At 52.6% G+C, this 22,592-nt stretch overlaps 1 protein-coding gene across 2 annotated transcripts in view; it reads left to right on the forward strand.

The window, feature by feature from the left end:
- The window catches only part of EEFSEC (eukaryotic elongation factor, selenocysteine-tRNA specific), a 195,773-nt gene extending 175,647 nt beyond the window's left edge, over window positions 1–20,126 (forward strand). For both annotated transcript variants that reach the window (XM_084765620.1, XM_084765619.1), the window contains one exon: window positions 19,586–20,126. In XM_084765620.1, the coding sequence (XP_084621746.1) occupies window positions 19,586–19,776 (191 nt within the window). In that variant the 3' untranslated portion in view covers window positions 19,777–20,126. The remainder of the gene's footprint in view (window positions 1–19,585) is intronic.
- The last annotated feature ends 2,466 nt before the right edge of the window (window positions 20,127–22,592 follow it).

Genomic DNA, 22,592 nt, shown 5'->3' on the forward strand with positions numbered 1-22,592 from the left:
GTGACTGTGGCAAAGAGCTCTTCCATCCATGAAACAACTTCCTGCAGCACAGGTTGCTGCTCCAATCCCAGGCCCTCCTCTCAGGATCCACCTACTCAGTCCTCATCTCTCTGTGTAAGATCTGTAGGGAACCAGGATCCAGGTGTCTTAAACCAGATTTCACAGGACTCACAGATTATGTTAGCCTGAAAAGCTGGAGAAGTTACCCATAGTCTCCTCATCTCAAGGTTTTAGGGTTGCTTGGTTGTTGGTTTTGGTTTTGGTTTTGTTAAGACAGGCTCTCTCATCTAGAACTCACTAGGCCAGCAAGCCCCAAGCTATTCCAGCTTTCCAGTGTTGGAATTGCAAGCACACAGTGCCACCACACTGGATTTTCTTTACATGTGTCCTGGGGATTGATCACAGGTCCTCAGACCATGTGTGCAGCAAGCACTTTGCCAACTTGATCCTCTCACCAGCCTTCCTCCTGGCACTTTTCGCATACCACAGGTGTGATGAGGAAGGTACACTGTCAGGAGCAAGGGCAGAAGACCCCTCGTTGTTTTTGGGCTATGTGGCCTGCAATGTGCACAGACTGTTCTGTCCCAAAGTCAGTGCCACGTCATCAGATTACGCAGGTGGGATTGGAAGGACAATCCTTTCGCCTGTTGCAAATCCCAATACTGGTCCCCCTGGGAAATGTAATACACTCATTCTTGGAAGCCCTGATACCTTCGTCTGGCCCAGCAGAGTTTTCCAGAGGCCATCTTGAAACAGGGAAGTTTCTGTGACAGCTCAGGGGTAAACTGACTACTTGGCACCCAGGGCCCTCACCAGTGAGCTCATTGGCCTCAGGCCTTGGTGAGAGGCTTCTGGCTGGCCTCTTCCCACCTCAGCAGGGCCAGGACTTCTCACACAGGGGTCAGGGCTTGACCTATGCCTATCTCCAAGTGGGAAAATAGAAAAGAAAACAAAAACAAAAACAATTTTTATACCTGCAACCTAAAAGCTCGTTCTGTCTCAGCTGTGAGCCAGCTTAGAGCAGTAGGAGGACATTCTGTTCGCATTCTCCTTGCTTAGTTTTCTTCATTTATCGTCTCACTTCGAAAGAGGCTTGTCTGCATGGTTCCAGTTCTAGCCACACCCCATATGGAGTACCTACGCCACTCTAGACATGGTAGTGAGTGCTGTGAGTTGTCGTGGTGGCCCTCCTTGGTGGAATGCAACAGTAGCTAGGCACCTGAGCTGAGGCTGCACCTGGAGCCCTAGGGCTCCATAGGGGCTCAGTGTTTCCTGCACCTGGAATAGGAACAACAGTGCTAGAGCATCTTCCTAAGTTTGCTGTAATATGAACAGTGTTTTGTTAGGATTGGTTCCCAGAAGTTAAATTGTTCTAATTTTCACAAAGAAAACGCCACATATTTAGAAGTTTTCTGCAAGCTTCTGGCATTGGGTCACCTCATCTCATATTCCTGTCAGTCAGGTAGAGGGAGTGGATTTCAGCTTTCCTATCCTATGTACTCCATCCCCTCAAATCAAGGCTTGTTTACATTTCTTTGGTGAGTACCAAAGTCAATCTTACCCCCATCCCACCCCCTACACACACACACACACACACACACACACACACACACACACACACACACACACACACACACACACACACGGCAGTGGTGGTGGCGGACAGAGGCTGAAGTTCCCAGCCTGGAACAAGCAAGCTAGTCTCTCCTAATTCAAACCATAGACCACGGAGCAAAAGCACATCCCCCTCACCCCTTGCAGGTTTGGGTGCTGATGCCCATATGGCCTATGGTCCTGTACAGGACCTGCACCTCTGCATTGAACCCAGAGCCAGGGCCTGTGGTGGCAGCTCCATCACTCCACATATACTTTGGCTCAGGGCAAAGGATCATCCTGTCCTAGTCTAGGTAGCCCATGAGCCCCCAGACACCCTCCTGGGCTTCTGCACATCAAACCCGACCTGCCCTGGCCAGAACTTGTTTCTGCGGGCTATCCTCCGCTGAGGGTGCCTGGCAGAGGAAGTTGGTGTCACAGGATGGAGGTGCTAATGGTGGAGGGGCATGCTAACTACCTGTGGAGACCTGAAAGCTTCTGGTGAGAACAGAAGACCATGTGGGGGTGAGACCCAGATGCTAATTCATGCAAAGTGCTGGGTGTCCCCAAACATCCTTACAAGAGGCCCCCAGACAACCTGGGGAGAGACAGCTGGGTCTCGGCCATGATACCCAGGACAAGGCAACCGCTGAGCAGCTATTCATTCCACTGGGTTCTGCCCCACAGCTAGCTGCCAACTCCTACAGGGAGGCAGGAAAACAGCTCACTGGGAGAAGCGAGCCGAACAGGGGTGAGGGGTGAAAGTTGAGGTTTCAGAGAATCCTATAAAAATGAAAACAAGCCATCCATCTTTCCCCGGCATCTTACCCCGACGGCGCCCTTTCTGGATCTTGCCCTGACGTCTGTGGGGACAACAACTCTGAAATCTGACCCAACTCCCATAAGCTGCTGCCACCCCAGCCTAGGGCTGCCCTGGACGAGGACAACCTGGTATCCAGAGCAGGGAGCACTTTGGGGTGTCTTCTCTCCCTAAATGAATAGCCTCCTCCAGCTTTGGCCATTGAGGCATTTCAAAGCAATTGTAAAAATTATATGAACCCCATCGAAGAACTGTTACAACAATGTTTATTCCCAGCATTTGAAACAAGGACAATGATATTATAAATAATTGTAGATGATGAAGATAGGCAAGAAAAAATAACATAATTAAAAGAATTTTACAAGACGGCCCGTTCACAAAGATGGATGGAGTAACACAATACGATGAAAATATCTGCAATTAACATAAACCAGTGCAGTGGACAGAAACCAGCTGCTGGTCAACCTCCCCACAAGGTCCCAGCATCCCCATGGGCAATGCCGGGCCTTCTTAGGGTGGCCATCATGGCTCTGGGGCCCCAGGAAGAGGCAGTCTCAGAGTTCTTTCCTGGCAGCAGTTGGCGGCCCGGAATACAGGGCGCCTGTTTAGTAGAACTTGCACAAACCAAGGAAAGTCACAGGGCATGCTTTAGAACTTCCCTCAGGAGCCCTCCCTAGCCCAGGAAGATGTTAACCCACTACCCATTAACCCCTCAAAGTTCCCCGTCCCAGAACACTGCCTAGCCCTCCTGTGGCTGTATTTCCTATAACTTCTTCCTAAGGACTGTCTCCCCTTCACAGCCCCACCTCAGGATTGGCACGAGGCAGGTGCTTGGTAACTCTGGGGTGGTCAACTGATTGGTAGCTTCAGGCCACTTTGTGTGGTGTAGGGAGCACAGTGAGATGGCTGTGCTTGTTAAGTTAGAACATAAGTGGAACACTCAGCCTGGCTGCACACAGATGCACTAGGTACCAGGTACCCGCTGCTGGGCCAGCATCTCCACCTCCTGTCTGGGCAGGGACAGTCTAGAAGCAGTTGGTCACTTTATGTCTCCTGTAGGCTTGCCTCGCTCTCATCGCTATTTGGTTTTCTAAAATAATATAATAATAATTAAACTTGTTTTTAACTGAGAAACATATACCAGACAACACTGAGTTAGATGGCTCTGTTGCCAGCAAATCAGAGATGGAACTTTGTTTGGATCTCTCCCACTGCCTCCTGCTTGCTCTTAGGAGAGGGAGCTAGATGTAGTGGCCCTGCCTGTGATCCCAACATTCAGTGGACAGAGCCAGGGGTTCCAAGCCAGCCAGAGCTACGTAGGGAAACCCTAGTGTGGAGGGGGTTTGTTTTCTTTCTTGTTTGTTTGTGTTGTTTTGTTTTGTTTTGTTTTTTAAGAATTAGAGATAAAGCTGAAGCTCAGCCCTCCCTGGAGGTGCTCCCATCAGCTGGTCTTGTGCCCAGTGTGGTTTATGCTTTTCCTGTTTGACGACTCTGTCAGTGCACAAGCTAAGCATCCCTTATCCAAATACTTAAGACCAAAAGTGCTAAATCAACCATTTTTTGGATTTTATAGTATTTAGAGACATCACTAGCTGAGCATCCCTAATCCAGAGTCAAAAATGCCCTAAAATCTGAGGCTTTCTGCGCAACACATAGGCACTCAAAGTATTCTGAATTTAGAACTTTCTGGGTTTTGTCTTTGTTATTTTCAAATTCATGGACATGGGTGCAGGTTGTTTCTGTTTCAGGGGTCTCTGTCCTACAGCCATTGCACTGTCTAACCATGGGTGCCTCACACTCTGAATGGCTCAGTTTATAGACATGTCACCTGTCTGAGGTTGCCGGGGCACCCTTCTTCTCCACTCCACAGAGACACTTGTGAGCAGCTCTGGGTGGGTGCTGGCAGCAGATCTGTCCCCAGTGTTGCTGACGACAGAGGCCTGCACATCAGCCAGTGTGCACACCTGCCATGGGGCACTGTGCTCCATGGTTGGCCACTTCTTACCGGTTCCACCAATACAGGCGGAGGTTTTCAGAGCTGCTGTGCTCTCCTGATTTCTCTAGCATATGGGTTGGCCTTCCCTGAGCAGAGCAGGCTTGGGTTTTCTGGTGGGCTTGTGCCGTGGGGGTGACAGGAAGCCTGGGCATTTGGTTAGAAAGCGGGCTCTTATGTGCTCCACCTGGTTTCCTGCTAGCTTTGACTTCTTGTCAGTGCAGTGACTGAGAATCACAAAGCCTTGGCTTTGTGAGAGTCGACCCTTTGATGACCCCTCAGGCAGTGTCTTAGGGAAGGGACACACAAGCAGAAGTGTTTTGGCTGCATCTCACGGGAGGGGAGAAGTGATGGTTCTAGAGGTGAAGGATCAGGTGGCGCGAAATCTTCTGAGGCAGGGAGGCCAGCCCTGGAGCTGGTGGGGCTCCTCAGAGGAGCAGCTGTGCAGAGGCCCCAGATGAAACCCAAGGTATCAGAGCAGTAGGAAGCAGAGGCTGTAGAGAGGAAGGAGGGGGACACAGTGGGGAAACTGATAGAGTGGAGAAGCAGTGAGGGATGTCGTGGGAAATGGGGAGGTGAGAGCACAACACATTTGGGAAGCCACTATTTCAGTGGCTTCGAGGAAAGCTCTAGGCTGTGGGTCTCTTTAAAACTGGAGCCAACCTCCTCCTAGTGCCCTGAACAATAAAGTCTGTGGTCTCTACCTGCCGTAGCCCTTTCAGACTCCAAGAGAGCCGTCTGTGGCTGCCCTCAGAGTCTCGTGCCTCCTGGCCAAATAGGCTGAGGCAGCCTGCCTGCCTAAAGCCGGGCACTGACGCAGGTGGAGGAGGAGCACAGAGCAGACGGCTCCAGGCCCCGGCTTCTTCAGTCACGTCTTCGTGTGTCCACCTGTGTGTGCCGTCCTCTGACAAGAAGGAGGTGAGGGAGAGGCCAGCTTCCTGACGGGGCAGTTGTGAGACATTCATAAAACTTTTATTGGACTTGCCACCCTTCCAGATAAATATTTTTCAATTTTATGAGCTCGTTTTAGGGCCTAGGCTTAATCCTGGCTTTGTAGCTGCCTTTAAAAAAATTAAATATTGTTTTGGCAAAAGGAGCCCCTCCCCCAGGCCGCCAAAGGCAGCTCATAAATCCCCATGTTCAACTCTTGCCCTTGCCCCTCCTCACCCAGCTCTCTTCCCTCCCACACCCTTGTCCTAGAACAAGACGGGATCCAGTGCATGGCCACGAAAGGAAGTGCAGAGGGGTCTGCTTTGAGGCCCACAAAGCTCCCCTGAGGTTCCCAGTGGGGTTCACACAGCCACTGCTGCACACCCAGGTGTCCTGGTCCTCAGTGAAGCTACTTGTAGCATTCCCCCCTCCATCTGCTGTCGTGAGGACTGTCCTCCCAGGCCACCAAGCCCAGAGAGCTCCTCGCTCACTTCTTTGCCTCTCCCCTGATGGCTCTTGTGCTGTCAGAAACCTTCTGCTCTACCTCCTTATTTGCATGAGTCAGTCCTACTTCGAAATGTGACAGTCTTCCCCGTGCATGGCCCCAGATCTGGGCCCCTGTCAGCACCTAACAGACACAGGTGGCAAGTACGGAGTGGGTGGCATCTGGTGGCTCTGGTGGGATAATGAATTGACATACTTTAGACTTTGTTTTATGTGACACTGACCTAAACACTGTCATGTTGACTCATAGCCTCATCACAACCTTGTACAGTAAGTGCTTTACCTATCCCATTTCTCAGATAAGTATACCGAAGTAGGGGCCAACATCCCATATGAAGCTGCGGTGAGGGTCCCCTGCCAGAGGCTGGGTACTGGTGCTAAGCACGGAGCCTGCACTCTGGCTGCTATGTGAGTGCCTAACTCTGAGGGGCAGTGTACTATCGAAGAATTTGGCTTGGGTTCAGAGGTGATTTTAGACATTCAGACTCAGGAGAATGGAGTGACCCAAGATGGAAGGGAACAGAGAGAGATGGCGACTTAGACTCCATCACAGTGCCCTGATCATTGCCAAGTCCTTTAGGCCTCACAGCAGTCTTGTGACACAACACTGCTCTCATGCTAGCCTGTCCCCTGGCATGTGCACACACAAAGCATGGATGCAACTGAAAATGGAGAGGGTTCTTGTCCAGGGATAAGGAGCACGGCTTCATCTTCCTCATTCATCTGCTCTTTCCTGAGCACCTGCCATGCCAAGTGCCCTGATTTCCTCACTGATCTTTCCCTGTGCCCACCACAGAGCAGGCATTGCCCCATATCACAGAAGAGACACCTGTGGGTCAGTGTTACAGGCCCGGCCAAGGCACCTGCTGCATGGGAAGGGCAGTGTATCCTGCCCAGATATTTTGCACCCTCCCAACCCGCAGCCCACAAAGAAAAGAGGTACAAGGTATGGTCCTGCTGTCCCTGCCCCTGCCTAGTCCTGCTCCTGCTCTAAGACCTCAGATAGCCACGTAGGGTGTAACTGGCAGTCAGGATGCCTATAGACTCCAGAGGAACCACCGCTCGGTTATCTCAAGGGAAGTTGTCCCCATAACAATACCTGCAGCTCTGTAGGTAACTGAGCTGGCCACCAGGCAGGCAGGGAGCATAGGAAAGTTGCTTTCCTGGGGGCCACCATAGAAAGCAGGGAACAGGTGTTGCCCTGGGAATACAGGCTCACTATTTCTAAAGCACATGTACACACGGGCCAAAGTTGGCCTGTGATATCCAGATCTACTTACAGCTATAGAGTGCATGGCATCCAGGGATGTGGGACAGCTCCACAGGCATGAGCATAGCAAGTCTGGTCCACTCTGATTTCTTACACACGGTCACTTTGGAAACTGTGAGCCACATTCCCACCTCCCAGACAGCTTAAACAAAACAGACCTCCCACAGCCAGCCATGGCCTTTGAGGTCACACAGATTCCTGCTACACAAGGGCAGAGGAGGCTGAGCCTGTGGCACTGCAGGCAGCACAGTACCAGATAGGCCTGAGTGGACTGGTGCTGAGGAGGAGCAGACACCGACATCCCTAAGTGGATGCTTGTCCTGCTTGTGACCTCCTAGACCTCACATAACACTCAGACTCACAACATCACAGTATATCACTGTATATCACTGGGTGTGCTCTTTGACAAAAGGGCAGGTTTCCACTCACAGTAACACATGGCGCTCTGAAGTGAATTGATCTGAAGAAGGCTTTCTTGAAGAATGGAGGGAGCCACAAGGTGTATTGCAGAAACAGTGCTGCTGCAAAGTGGGACGTGCTGAACTTTGAGTATGACAGGTGATGAGGGGTTCATATCTTGTCCCCAGTGAAAGGAAGGTGCAACAAGTGAGCTACACCCTGACAGCCAGCCTTGCAATCATAATTCAGAGTCGGAGATTTCCACATGGAGAGGTGTTTCTCAAGAAGCAGGGTTCACTGGCCACAATTGCGTGTTCCCTCCAGACCCTCAGGCACCAAACCCACATCTCCCTTGGATATGTGGGCAACTGTGTTGGAACCCTGATGTCAGCTGAGGCAGGCACAAGTGCCTTCAGGGACAGGTAACCCCATGGCCAACTTGTAGAAGCTCAGCTCACCACTGTCCATACAGACTGCCTTGTAGTATGTCACAGCACAATAAGTACAGGGCACCAGACTTTCAAGGAGCTGTCCTAACCCCCCCCCCCCAGTGCTGGAACTGACTGTAGGGGCCATGGACGTTGTGAAAAGTAGTGCAGGCCATAGGGTTCCCTGTATGCTTTGGTTCTCTGGGAACAAAGGCTTCACCCCATCAGCTCACACTTCTCCACAGTGTGTGCAGGAGTTTACTTTAGAGATAGCCCTTGTTCTGGCTGTTCTTGTGGGTCTGCTTTCCCCTTTCAAAGAAAAGCAGAACTCCTTGGAGTGAGTAAAAACTACAGTGAGGGTTAAAAGCTGGGTGCAGCTCTCCCCACTAAGGGCCTTGCCAGCCTTTGCTGAGACAAGCTCTGGTTTCTCCTCAGTTTACTCAATGGCAAGGGCGGGGGACAGGACCACTGATAGTGTGTGTCATCTGGGCATAGCCCTCATAGGCTAGCCACTGCCTGCCTTGGCACCCTTCTCTTCAGTTCCAGAAGGGACTGGAGGAGGATCGTGGGGACCAGTGCTAGCTGTCTCTAATACCACACTGTTGGGCAGGCTGGTGTCCTGGTCACAAGTTACTGGAAAACTGAGAGGGTTTGGTTTCCATTAGACACAGTGATTTCATGGATGCGCCCAGACTGATGGGGTGGGAGAAGTGTCACGTTAATCCCCAGAACCCACCCCCTGCTGTCTTCATAATGTGGCCTAGAGTGGGCCTGTGTCCCACTTCTGGCAAGAGCAGGCAGTGAAGGGTGGGGCCAAGTTACTCTTCAGAACCTGCAGAGAGGTAGCCAGTACTAGCAGAGACACAGGGTACTAGCACAGGACACATAAGGTTTCTGCCGTAGACCCAGGCCATGAGGACACAAATTCATGTCTATTAAGAGTAGGCTAATCATGTGCTGGGCAGTATCCTCAGATATAGTCCTGTCAACCCATGGTTATGATGGAGACAGTGCTCTTTGGGATTTGGAGAACTGTTGAGTAAAGGAGTCACTCTGGGCCAGGTGGCATCTGTAGAACATGTACAGAGGTGGAGGCAGTACTGGGGGTCACTTATCTGAGGAGCCTGTGCCTGTGGCTCTACTCCTAAACAATGTGTCCCAGGAAAGGGAGGGGCCTCAAGCCTGACCACTATAACGGGGGCTACAGTAGAGGTGGCACATTTTATCAGCAGAGGAAACCACGTCCCATGACAAAAGCTACCCTCTCACCCCACTTCCGTACTGTGTGATGGTAGGCAAGTGTGCATGCCACAATGTTCTGCCTAACCTTACCCAGTACACCAGTCACCATCCTTGGATCCCCACAAGGCGTTGGAGGAAAGCGGAGGTAAGGCCTGGCACACCCAGGCCTGGGGACGCCCAGGGCTGCCCCAGGTTCACTCTCTGTACACTGAATGATAGGAGATGTTGCTGGAGAAGGAAGTAGCAGACCTACCTCTGTGCAGAGTAGGCTGTCTCCTGTCCCTGATTCCTCTGGCCCCTCAGGTCTTCAGCCCTAAGCACTTGACACCTGCAGGGAAGGTTCCTGCGTACTGATCAGAAAGAGGAGGCATTGTTTATTGTTGGATGCACAGCTACTGCCTGCCGCTCTCCCAGGGCCTTGCTAGCACCGCAGTCTGTCTGCAGTTCTGTAGCTATGAGCGGAAGGGCCTGATTTCACAGACCAGGCAGCTGATCCTAGAGACCATGGCCCCTCAGTGATAGGTGTCTTCTCATAGCACTGGCCAAGCCTTGAAGGACCAGGATAGAATCTAGCTCTTGACAGTGGCTGTTCTTTTGGTACTGTGCTAGACTGGAACCCTTGCACTTAAGATGCCACAGAGCACACCACCACAACTCAGGTCCCCAGCGAGGGGCTCAGCCATCTGTGGCCCTTAAGCTCCTCTGAGCTTCCAAAGAGACACATTGTGGAAGATATTCCAAATCAGAGGCCTGCTTGGGTCCCCATATGTGTAACTCCACTAGCTACAATGAACCGCACATCGGAGCCACAGGGACAAATCTCAGGCTGAGTCAGAGCAAAGTCAGTATTTTGGAAAACGTCACACACAGCAGACAAGAGCCACTTTAAACCATCAGCCACTGTGTTGCCGCCCAGGCAGGCAGCAGGCAATAGTGATCCAAGAGATAGCTACTATGAAGGTGGGAGGGTTGGAACAAAGGGGCCTGGGGAAGGGGGGAAACAAGGCATGGTCATTGAGAGCTACTGCCCTCCAGACCCTGCTCTGGACACGAGGACCCATGTGGTCTCAGTATGAAGAGGCCTAGCCTTGGCCGATATATTAGGAAGGCAGGCTGGAGTGCCAGTGTTTCAGTGTGGCATGCTGCTTTTAGCTACAGGCCAGGCCTGAGATCTTCCCTAGGGGCTACACATAGTATAGCAAATCAGCTCAGATGCAGAGCATCATCTGTGCGCTTGGACACCCTGAGATGCAGGCAAGTGACTGAGGGATACGCTGTCAGAGCCTGCAGGTTCAGGAACATGGATAGGGACCTGTGCTGCCATGCCACCCCTGCCCTTCGTCTGTCAGCCACAGAGGACAGTGGTATATCGGTCACCTGCGCTTGCTTCCCCCTCTGCTCTGGCAGCGGAGCTGATACGGTAATCAGGGTGCCACATATGGGCCCTGGAAAATGACTGTTCCTGAGCCTTTGTCCACTCTCATTATTCTCTATGGCTTTTTCCCCCAAGTCATAAAAATGATGTTTTTAATATGTGGGGTTTTTTTCTAAGAAAAAGCAATATGAAGACGACTTTTATTGTCAATAGCTGTACCTTTTAAACCAGTTATCTTAGTTTCTGCTCTAGGTATTTTAATTGAAGATTAACTATGTTAAAGAGTGTACATGTGGAGGGGTGGGGACATTAAAATTCTGCCCTCTGAGTGGTGGGGGACGCCACTTCATGGGAAGCCACAGGAACCTGCCCCCAACCCCTCTGGCTTCAGGGCTGCCCTGCCACAGTCTTTCCCACCCACCAGGAAAATACAGTGTCCTCAGTCCCTGGACATTAGAGCAGACCACAGCACAGCCATCATTGCCCCAGAGCACAAAGGAGGGAAGGTGGGAAGAAGTATGCCGGGTGGGTGAACACATGAACCTAAGTGAGGACGCCCTGGGCAGGCTACTGAGTGTTCTGCCCCTCAGTTTTCTGGCATATGATGGTCTGGAGGTGGTTGCCTTTGAGGTCTGACTGTCTGTGGAACATAGCTACCATGCAGTGAACATCTTTTTTCTGACTAGCCCAGAGATGTCTTGATAGTGGGGCACCAGCAAAGCTTTCTGTGGCCAGGCTGGCCTTATGTGAGATGGTCTTCCTTCAAGATCCCTCATATAGTATTTAGCTAATTCCCAGACCATTTTGCCTGCGGGGGACACCCAGCAGATCCATCCAACCAACATTTTTCCATGGTGACCCAGACTACAGAGACCTAATCCCCAGAAGTCTCTAAAGAGATGTCTTGGAGCCTGACCCTCCCTGATGACAGTTCCTGGAGAGCAAGCAGTAAAAGGTGTGGCCTGCCTTGAGCACCAGGCTGCCGTGGTACTTCATAAGCATAGCCCTGGATGTGACCAGAGCTGTGAGCCCTCACCTGCCTGGGTTGTGACTCCTTGGTGGGATACCTGTGTGGCTGTGGCTAGGTGACGGGCCATGAGTGGATGCTGGCAGTGGCAGTAGCAGATGTAACAGACTGGCGTCCTTCAGTCCCACTGAACAGGAGGAAGAGAAGGCACTCAGATGCCAGCTCACTTCTTGCAACCCTGCCCAGCAGGGGGGACTTGGCTCTCTCCCCTTGCAATTCTCACTACCTGCTGACCCCACTCATCTTTGTCACTGTCCACACTCCCCAAAAACCTCAGTTCTGCCCATATGCCATCCCCACTACCCTCTCACCCCATTCACCTGGCAACCCCGATTGAGCACGAGGGGAGGAAGCCAATAGATCCAAGATTCTGAGTCTGGGTGGATGTGACCAGCAGACTTGGGAGAACTCTAGTTTTCCAGTACTGCCCCCCACACCTGCATGGCTGCAAGCAGAAGGCATACTCATTGTCACCAGCATAGGTGGGCTTAGGGGCTGTGTGGCCATGAGGGGCCTATTAGAAGTCCATCAGGCTAGCAAGAAGCTCTGACTCCTAGGAAAGGTGAGTCACCCCAGGAACAGAACAGGGGACCCTTCTTCTGGGTCCAGACAAGCTGAAAGGACCAAGGAGGCCCTTCCTGGAGTCTCTGAGGAAGAGTCAGTGCCTTGACCCCAGGGAGAGGACTACTGGGGTACAACACACCTCTTACTGAAAGTCTAGGCAGGAGACACCAGAGCAGTTGCCATACCCCACTGAGGGAGTTCTGCAGGGACTGGAGCTGAGGCAGCTAAAGCACGACAGAGGGTCTGTAGGAGGCAGGCCACTGGGGCACCTCGAATCCAGACCTCATCTGAGCTCATGTGACGATGTAAAGCCAGCTTGAACTGGGAGAGTGGTCAGGGTTTGTTCTGAAAGAAGATTGGACAGCATGGAGGTGAGTAGGCAGAAAGGCTTGCAGCAGTGGCTGGGAAGTTCACACAGAGGCTGTACTGCGCCCTAATCAGCAGGGCCTGCCCTGAAGAGGGCCTGGGACCTCCCAGGAGCACGTGTTAACCCTCAGTGGGCACAGAAGTTTCAGGTAGGATTGCCAGAAAGTCCAGGGTTCCATGCTGTACATGAAATGACACCTGCCATTCGGGGCCTGCAGTTGCCTCATGGGGAGGCAACATCACAGGATCCATGGCCTCAGGATGGCCATGCAGATCTTCTATGGCCAGCTTCCCCTCCAAGCTGAGTAAGACCCGAGGATAGCGAGTACCTCTCCACTAGGCTGCCCCCTCCAATGGCTAAGCCTCCATCTGAGTCTCAAGACCAAGTCATTTCCTGCCTGGATCAGACTGATTTTGGTTTTGTCTTTAAAAAAAAAAGCTTTTACATACTGCATTGTTTTTCCTCCCCACACACCCCAATCTCCAAAGTACCTCAATCTCCAAAGCTCGGCTGCATTGTGACTTCAGTTAACTTGGTGCGGGAATATCTCTGCAAAGGGCCTTTTTTTGTTTTTGAAGAATTCATTGTTGTTGCTAAGAAGCTTAATATAAATTAAAGAAGGAATTAGGCAACATTAAGACATCAAAATGGGCATGCAGGGCCCATTGCCTCCGTTTCCTCCCAATCAAAGACGTATGTGAGCCATCAAGTGCGCTCAAGAGCCTCAGAAGGAACTTGGTTCTGTGGTTACATGGGCCTGTCTGCCACCCCCTTCCCTAACTCCTTTTGTTACTGGGATGGCAGAAGGCAGTTCTGGGGGTTTTTTGTTTTTGTTTTTTGTTTTTTTAATTAATTACCTTATCTCTTTAAAGCAAATTGCATCTTTGTTTACATACATGACCATTGCAGAGAAGGAAAGAGGGAAATCAGGGAGCTGGTACCCACAGCTCAAGAGGACAGGCCTGCAAGACAGCGAGCACGGGGCCACACCTGCCAACACATGGCAGAAGGGCCCCGTCACTCTTCACAGAAGTTCCAAGGCTTTTCCTCCCCGGCTCTTGCAGCCTGTCCCTAGCCAGGTGAGGAACAGATGACAGGCCAACTGTGGCAGACGGGAGTCCCACGTTCTGACCCCAGTTTTATCACACAGCTGGAGGACATATACCTTGGCTCACCTTATCTGGACCCCCTGCACGTCAGGTGCAACCAAAGCCTCCTATGTATCAGATGTGACTGCCAGGCCTGCATTAAGGCCTCTTCTGCCTTGCCAACTCACCCACTCCTGTCATGCCAGCCCTAGCCTTAGCCAGCCCAACTCCACCCAAGCTGCCTTTTACCTTTGCCGGCGGCAGCAGGAGCCTTTGCAGAAGCAGATCATTTCTACTCAGACCTTCTGTTGCCCATGCCCCCCCCACCCCCGTCTTGTACAACTGCAGCCTGTTGAAGTTGGACTCTGGCTCTCCAGCTGCCAGCCCAGCAGTCCTTACCAGGATGCTGCCCCAGGAAAACCCCTACCCCCATTCTGTGTCTGCCCTGCTTTCACAGCCCCCGATAGCTTTTCTGGCTTCAGTGAGCCCCTGAGGGGATACTGACCCCAAGATGCTTACAAGGGATCCGTTCCCACTGGGGGGTGCCAGCTGCCCACCAACGTGAAGGCCCCTCTTCTAGTCTGGCCCCTGACATGAAAGCGACGCCAGCAATTGGAGGCAATTTGCTGGCCTTTGATGGCCACTGCCGGGCGGCACCCGCACTGGGCTTGAAAAACTTCGCTTCCCACATTCTTCCCTGATTGCCCAGCGGAGCCAAGACCCAGCAGCCTGCAGCCCATTGTGCCTTTGTATGGGGCTGGCGCGCAGTGAGAAAGGCCAGCCAGGCCCTGGGAGAGGTCCCCATGGGAAGCCATGAGCACTGGTGTCACACAGGGTCACTGCCACCCCCACTACATCCTGGGGTCTTGGCTCAAAAGAGAGTAGAGCAAGCTCCAGGATTCCTGATGTTTAGGGAAAGTGGGTCTCCTGAACAGAGGACATTATGGGCTACCTCAGCCCCAACACACCTTGCCAGGAGAAGACAACCAGCCCAGCCTGGTATCTGATCCAGACTGCTCCCTGGACCACTTGAGGTCAGACATGTTTTTCCCAGGCCTCACCACTGACCTCTTCATCTGGGTGGGATGCATGCAGGTGTGTGTGGCATAGAGGGGTTGGCATGTAGATGCATGTATTAGAGTGAGTGCAGGCGGGTATGAGTGTGGTTTATTATATGGGTGAATGCATGTGAGGCGTGTGTGGGCCATGAGACACAGGTATGTGTAGTATAGGTGAGCACTGCTGGCTGTAGATGATGTTTGATGTCTGTATGGGTAAGTGGGGGCATGGTGCATGAGGGTAGCGTGAGGTCCATGTAGAGGTGTGAATATGATGGTGTTGAGTGCTGAGTACCACATGAGGATGCCGCCATGGCATTCATGTTCCCCAGGACACCTAGAAGGCTCCGTGCCCAGCACAAAGAGCAGCACCATTCACTGGCCTCTGAGAGGCAGGAACTACAGAACCACAGTGAAAATTAATGCTCAGTAGGGATCTTGAGGGAAACTCCATGCAGTCTGGGGAAGTCAGGGGAAGTCTGCTCCAGGCAGCAGTGGCAGAGTCTGCGTTTAGCAGGTAGAAAGGAACGTAGCTCACAGAAATGATCCTTGCTTGGTTCCTTGTGGCTGGCGCTCAGAATGGGATAGGAGCATCGGGGAGTGGAGAGGCAGAGGAGGCAGGCACAGGCCCTGGGTGACACATCCTGCCAGTGTCACCAGGTTCCCACATCATATAGGCCTTAGAGGATTCTCTCTGGTGGCAAAGGAGTAGAGCAGGAGATAGCAGGAATGGCCAGGAGGGAAGGGGGTGCTGAGGAGCTGGGAGGGCCAGTCCCTGAGCCTAAGCAGCTGTGTCAGACACTTGGGCCTTGGTGCCCATAAGAGTCCTGCCCGTGCTCAGCCTTGCCCTTCGCAGGCACAGCCAGAGTGTGGTAGAGGCAAGGCCGCTGGCCTCAGAGGGCCAGCCTGCTTCCTGATCACAGCTGCCCTGAGACCCACCAGGATGTAGGGCTCCACCTGGGCCTTCATCCCCTACTTGTCTGTGTGCTAGGGTACACTGCTGCACATTGTCCCTTGTCTGGGACAGAAGTGGGCACACTGTGCCTAACCCAGGCTTACCCAGAGCCGTTGGGGGTAAAATAGGAGAAAGGCACTACTTGTTACCCCTCGTGAACCCTGCTAGTTGGGCACGTAGCCTTCTGGTCTTTTCTCAGCTGATAGTGCTCTTCTGAAAGTTCTGCCTGCTGCATTTTTTGAACTAAGTTTAGAATACATCTTTTGTATTGAGGCCAGAGGTCAGTTTGGGGTGTCTTCCTCTGTTACTGTCACTAATTTTTTTGGTGACAGTTTCTCAGTGAACCTGGAGTCCACAAAATTCAGGTAGACCAGCTGGCCAGCAAGCTCCAGGGATCTGTCTTCACCTCCTGAGTGCTAAGACTATAGGTGCACACCACTTTACCCAGCTTCTTACCTGGCTGCTGGGGATCTGAACTCAGGTCCTCAGGCTTGCAAGTTCATTACTGAATAAGCCACCTCTAGCTCCTCAACCCTAGCACAAGTCTGATTTTAAGTGCACATTGAGTCCCACTTACAGCAAGGAGATTGTCTCATCTCCCTTTGGTCTCAGATCAGCTCTGACTGGTACTAGATGTATGGTTCTCTGGTGCTCAAACAGACGGGAATCAGAGCACCTTAATCACAGGCTCTGACCCCACCCTCAGTTCCTCCAGCCCTGATCAGTGAGGGCTGGGTACCTCACATGGAGGCACCTCTGCACATCTGGGCCCACGTGATAAATGCTTGTCTGGTGTGCATACCTGGAATAGACTTCTTGGTTGACATTGACTTACAGGCACTATCTCATAGGCTGTTCCTAAATGCTTGCTCTCTAGGTTCTTGGACCAGGGATTTGCACAAATCCCAGTAGGGTTCCACCAGCACTGACAGCTGGGAGCCAGGGTCCCCAGTGCAGATCACATGAATGCGGACAGAAACCTCATTGTGGTCAGACTGGTCAGAGAAAGACAACAGATACCAAAACATGGAGTCTAGCAGAAGAAATGGAGCTATAGGATAGAACTAGAGAAAGAAAGGACCAGAAAGGGTGGGTACAGTGGCCAGGTAGTCAGCAGGCCTGAGAGGTGACATTTAAACAGTGACTTGAAGGTAGTAAAATAGATGCTCTTAGAACCCCAAGGAGTGCATCATCCTAGCTGAGGGGCTGACAAAGCCGGGCGTGTGCAGAGGTAGGTGTAAGATAATACAGGACAGGCAGCTGGTGTTTGGTGGGAATCACTGTGTTTGCCCGGGCACATAGGAAGAGCCAATAGAAAGGGGTGGTGGGGTGGGGAACTTCTCTTGCTTGATAGCCTATAGATGCAGGTGCCCTGGTTGCCTGTTGACTCCCCGGACTCACTTAGCACCTTTCTCCTAAAGAACCAAACACACATTTCATGAACTTGGCTATGTCACAGATTCCCTCTGCTTACATAGCCTGCCATTAATCATCGTGGTGTTCCTTGTCATCTGGCCATGAGTCCAGCGGTTGTTTTCAGAGAGCCCTGCATTGAGCACATCAAAACTGCTACTACCACCCTCCCAGGGACACAGGGTCATTTCCTTAAGTTCCTCATTGCTATCTGGGGCTATCTGCTTCCAAACCTGTTGACTGTCAGTCCTTCTCAAACCAGAGTCTCCAGGGGACCAGGCTTGGACTGTGTGTCTGCTCCCAGCTGTCTACTGAACCTGCAGTGCCAAGTATCTTTAAAAGGAAAGCCCCGGGCAGTTGAGAGACATTTGCAGCCTGAGCTGGGCCAGGTGCCTGTGGTAGGTATAGCTCCAACTCCCCAGCATATGCCCCCTGGCCAAAGGAAAGGGGGCCACTAAAGAAACAGTGTGGTATCTGCCACACTGCCCCAGGACTGTTGGCACAGGTTTTTTGTAGACCCTGTAGGTATTCCCAGAGCCCTATGATGGCAGAGGTGACTAAGCTGTTGAATGGCCACAGCGTTGCCGATACCAGGCTGCTCTGAGTTGATGCAGTGTGCACTGTGTGTAAGCAGAGCCATCACAGATGAGATGGACTGCTGATTGGGCCACACCTGTCTCCCCAGCATGGCGCAGACGCTCTGGAGCCCTGCACCTCCTCAGTGATCAGACCTCCTGGCACCAGAGAGAGACAGGCCCTTACCATTTGTCAGGGTCTGTTGCCAGCAGAAGGAAGGCCCAGCTCTGATTTAGGGACTCAGATACCTGCAGGCCTGGCACCAGCCCAGGGTGCTCCTCTCACTTCAGGACCTAGGCACCATCTGAGAGGAGGCAGAGCCACAGATGTGGGCCCAAAGAGTAGGTAGCTGCAGGAAGGCACCTTTTCCTAGGTGCACTCTGGCAGGGGATAGTGGACAACCTGGCTCCAAGGACCTGTTTGCAGCTTCAAGTCCCTGACTTTCCCAGGGGATTCAGGTTTTAAGATGGCTCGAAGTCTCACTTCTGCCTGTCAGAGTAAGCCCAGACCCTTTATACAATGAGACAAGCCATTCCTATCTGAGTGCAGTTTTCCAGGGATCCGCCACTTTTTAAATCCAGAGAGTAGGAGCCAGTGCAGAGTGCTTAGAGAAGTGGCAGCCCTCTTCAAGATCATTGTCATAGGGCCGGGCATGGTGGTGCACACCTTTAATCCCAGCACTCGGGAAGCAGAGGCAGGTGGATCGCTGTGAGTTTGAGGCCAGTCTGGTCTACAAAGCCAGTCCAGGACAGCCAAGGCTACACAGAGAGACTCTGTCTCAAAAAACAAAAACAAAAACAAAACGAAAGATCATTGTCATAGCCCAGTCATTGGTAGCACACGCCTTTAATCCCAGCATTTGGGAGGCAAGGCCAGCAGATCTGGTGTACAGGGTGAGTTCTAGGACAGCCAGAGCTACAGAGAAACTCTGTCTTGAAAAACCAAAACCAGGGGCTGGAGAGATGGCTCAGTGGTTAAGAGTGCTGCCTACTCTTCCAAAGGTCCTGAGTTCAATTCCCAGCAACCACATGGTGGTTTACAACCACCTGTAATATAATCTGATGCCCTCTTTTGGCCTGCAGGTGTACATGTAGGCAGAACACTGTACACATAATAATAAATAAATAAATCTTTAAAAAAAAAGAAAAAGAAAGAAAAACCAAAACCAAAACAAACTGTCATTGTCAGAGGCTCACATGCAGGTGGATGTTGCCCTTCAGAATTAAGCATCTCAGAAGATTTCCCCAGGTACCAGCAGACATTGCCCGAGCCTCTGCCCAGCATCTCATCTGCAAACCCAGGACAGTTGGTTGTAAATCTCAGCACAAGAATAAACAATCATGTGAGATGCTGGACTCAGCCTAACCACTGCAGTGTCTGCAGCTGCCAGATGCTGTCAGGGTGCGACACAACTAAAGGACCGTGGGCACTGTCCGCTGTGAGACTAGAAGGGGTCCCCAAATTGAGCTCTTGAGGATAGAGAAGCCAACTGCAGACAGGCGGTAGAGACAGTGTCTCCCACACTGTGAGAGCCTGGGTGAGACCCCCACAAGACTTCTGGCCATGGAGAGCTGACTAAACCTCCCGGCTGTTCCCTGATCACCTCTGGTCTGCTGAAGCTCTCCTCCTCTGAGTCCACCCAGAGGCAGAAGACACAAGAGCCTGCAAAAGACTGCTACAGGCTCAGACTCCTAGTAGAAGGCAGAAGAGGGTGTCTCCCTGGTGGCCAGGAACTTAAGGTGACCTTTCAGGTGGGTAGAACAGTATTCCCTGAGAGTATTTGCACCTTAGGGACCAAACGAGAAGCCAGAAGGTCAGAGTGATGCCCCAAAGTGTCTAATAGTAAACAGGGTGTGGGGAGGAGGCAGAGTGGCCCTACCTAATTGGACAGAGAGGGTGATGCTGGGTTGGGAGGGCATGGATCTGGGAGACAAGGATGCAGCTTTGCCTGCTATGAGGCAGTGACACTTTTATCCCTTGCAGGTGGCCTCACCCCTGAGTCCAAGAAGATCCTGACACCTACACTCAAGAAGCGGAGCCGAGCCGGCAGAGGGGAGACCACCAAGCAAGAGGAGGGCCCTGAGCGGCCAGAGCCCGTGCAGCCCGTGACACTTAGCCTGTCTTTCAAGCGCTACATCTTTGACACCCAGAAACGAATGGTACAGACTCCCTGAATGAATCAACCTGCCCAGCTGCAAGCCAGACCACAGAGCCAGATGCCCCAAGATGTGCCTCAACCTCCCCAATCCTGCAGACAGTCAACCCCATCCCACTGCCATCCACACTGCTGTTGAGCCCCACTGAGAAAGCCTGGGGAAAGTGAGGAACAGTGCCAGAAGGGTCTGCCACTCCATCCCTGCATCCACCCAGGACAGCATCCAGGCCCACTAGGAAAGGGCCTTGGCAGAACCAGCAACCCGGGTCTTGTGGGCTTCCCCAGTCAGAGTGTCTGCAGCCACTCGCAGCCCCGCCCCAAGTAGCTGGCACCCTACAGCTGGAAATAAACATCCCATATGTGACCTAGTCCATGCACAGTCTGCCTATCTCCTAGGGTAGTACTAGACATCACAAGGTATTGTGTGGCATTGGATTTAGGACTCAGAGCTGCTGGGTCCAGCCGAGTGACTGGGTATCGTGGGCCTTAAATGGAAGTTGTCTGAGCAACTAGATTTAGTGAGGGTCTCTGGACAGGGGCTAGCACCCTGGTGCTCCACCCTGGCACTAGAGGTCAATAGGCCCTCACCTCTAGTTTGGGAACCATGGACTCCCAAGGGTGCTAGACCAGGGATGGAACACCTGGCCCTTTTCCATGCTCACCTCCAGCCCAGCACCCTGAGGCTTAGCATGGAGCTGCAGATGGGGCCAGAGGGTGGGACTGACCAATGAGGGCAATCAGAGCTTTTCCAGACACCTGTAAGGGGAGCAGATGTCCCAGTGTTTCCCTGTTTGGCCTCCAGACAGAAGTGAAGGCCTCCCTTTATCCCAGTAATCAGTGCATTATGCTTTAATTTTCAAAAATGGCATTAAAAATATTAACAGGGGCAGGTTGTGATCAGATGACTTGGGTCTGTTAAGCCCCAGTGCTGAGGACAGAGGAAAGGAGCCAGGCTACAGAACACAGAATCCCTGTAAGTCATGGCCCCTAATCAAATACATCATTAGCCAGCCTGCCAAGCCCCTATGCCTCCTAGAGGCCAGAACGGCAACAGCTGCCCATCACTGTCCTTGGCCAGGCCCCAGGCAGCGGTAGTCAGGGCAACCTATAGCTGAAGACAAGCATGGGGTGGGCTTTGCTGCCAGGCCTGACCAGCTTCCTCCAGCTGTAGGACTCCATGGTACCCTTGCCACTACCCTGTCAGTCCCCTGGCCTGTGTGTTACCCAGAGGACAACAAATGTAGTGAGTGTAGCCACCAACACTGCAGTTGCTCCCCACTGCTGCCACCCGCATAGGCACCTCAGGTTGGCTGCCTTCTGCTTGGTCCTAAGCCCCCTGTGCCCTCATTTAGCCCCACCTAACCCAGAAGACTGCCCTGCCTAAAGCTGAGCTACCCCATCCCCCACTTCACCCTTCTCACCTGTTGGGATGCCTCAGGGAGAGCAGCCAATTAGAGCCAGGGAGGCCCAAGCTTGGGCAAAGGCCTCAGGGCAGGTAGCCAACCTGGCTGAGGCCTCCCAGGACTGGTAGCCTCTAAGTGTGCATGAGTAGGTGAGCAGGGGTGACTAGGTGAGGAAGCCATTCAGCTTAGCACAGGGCCTGGACCAGGAACCTCCCCTGGCCAGGGGCCGTGAAGCTTACTCCTCTCAGGGTCGCTGCAGTTGGGGCATATTAGCTCTGTCTGCCCTGGATGGAGCTTATGACCTTGGCAAGCCCCCAGCCTTTACCTTGGGGTCCCCGTTATATGAGAGAAGCCGCTGCTCCATAGGGTAGATGTGAGGACAGTGGACTCTGCTGAGCATAGAGCTGCTGTTACCTCCTTACAGCCTGGGAACAAGCCGACAGATGCGTCCTCAGTAAAGGATGGAGGCTTGCAAACCCACAAGGGGCACTGCAGCTGACCCCGCCCTCACAGCTCCCGTTCAGCCATTTTCTCTAGGACCTCTGCGCGGGTTGGAGTCCCCATGTCCATACCCCAACATCTCTCCTGAAGACTGTTTTCCTCAAAGCCCAGCAGGTGAGCTCAGATTGAGGGAAGTGGAGACACACAAAGGAGCCCAGGGCTAAGTCCTAGGAGGGGCTGCTCAGCATGTGACCCCCAGAAAACCTCTAAGACTGAGAATGTGTATGAGGCAGGCCTGCCCAGTGTGGCCTGAGAACACAGCTGAGCGCACAGGCCTCTCTCAGGCACGCCACCAGTGGAAACCCAAACATCTGTCAGTGAGTTAAAGCCATGGTACGCAGTCAGAAGGGATGACCCAGCAAAGGCAGCGGTGGGAGGGGAGCGCTGTGCACTGCTGACCAGGACCAACTATAGGCAGGATCCCCAGCCCTCACACCATCCCATGCGTCAGTGTTTTAGGGAAGATACAGCTCCAGAGGGCCAGGTGCACTGCAACCATAGCCCACAGGAACCTGCTTGGGATCTCCATGCCATAAGTTAGGGCACTAAATAGTCCCAAACCCCTTGCCATAGTGCCTGGGGTGTGTCTTTAGGAAAGAGGCACCCTCTAGCCTCCTGACTGGCCTGCCTACACAACATGAAGTCTCAACCAGTGACGCACTGCAGGCTGGGTGGGGGCAGCATGATTGGCAGGCCCTGGAGCATGGGGCTAATGCACCAGTGCAGAGATAAGGCTTATCTGGAACCGTCCCTGGAACCGAGACTCTGATGGAAACAGGCTCGGGGTTAATATATTTTTGATAGATAACGGCTGGTTAATGGGAAGCCCTGGGGGCCTGGGGCAGAAGGGGCAGCCTCTGTCCTCCCCAGCCAGGCACATGTGCACCTGGGTTCGTCTGTGGACAGGGCCTCTGGACAGGGCCAGTGTCTG

The sequence above is a fragment of the Acomys minous genome (genome assembly GCF_964271855.1).
Source record: "Acomys minous genome assembly, chromosome: 17".
In the NCBI taxonomy this organism is placed as follows: domain Eukaryota; kingdom Metazoa; phylum Chordata; class Mammalia; order Rodentia; family Muridae; genus Acomys; species Acomys minous.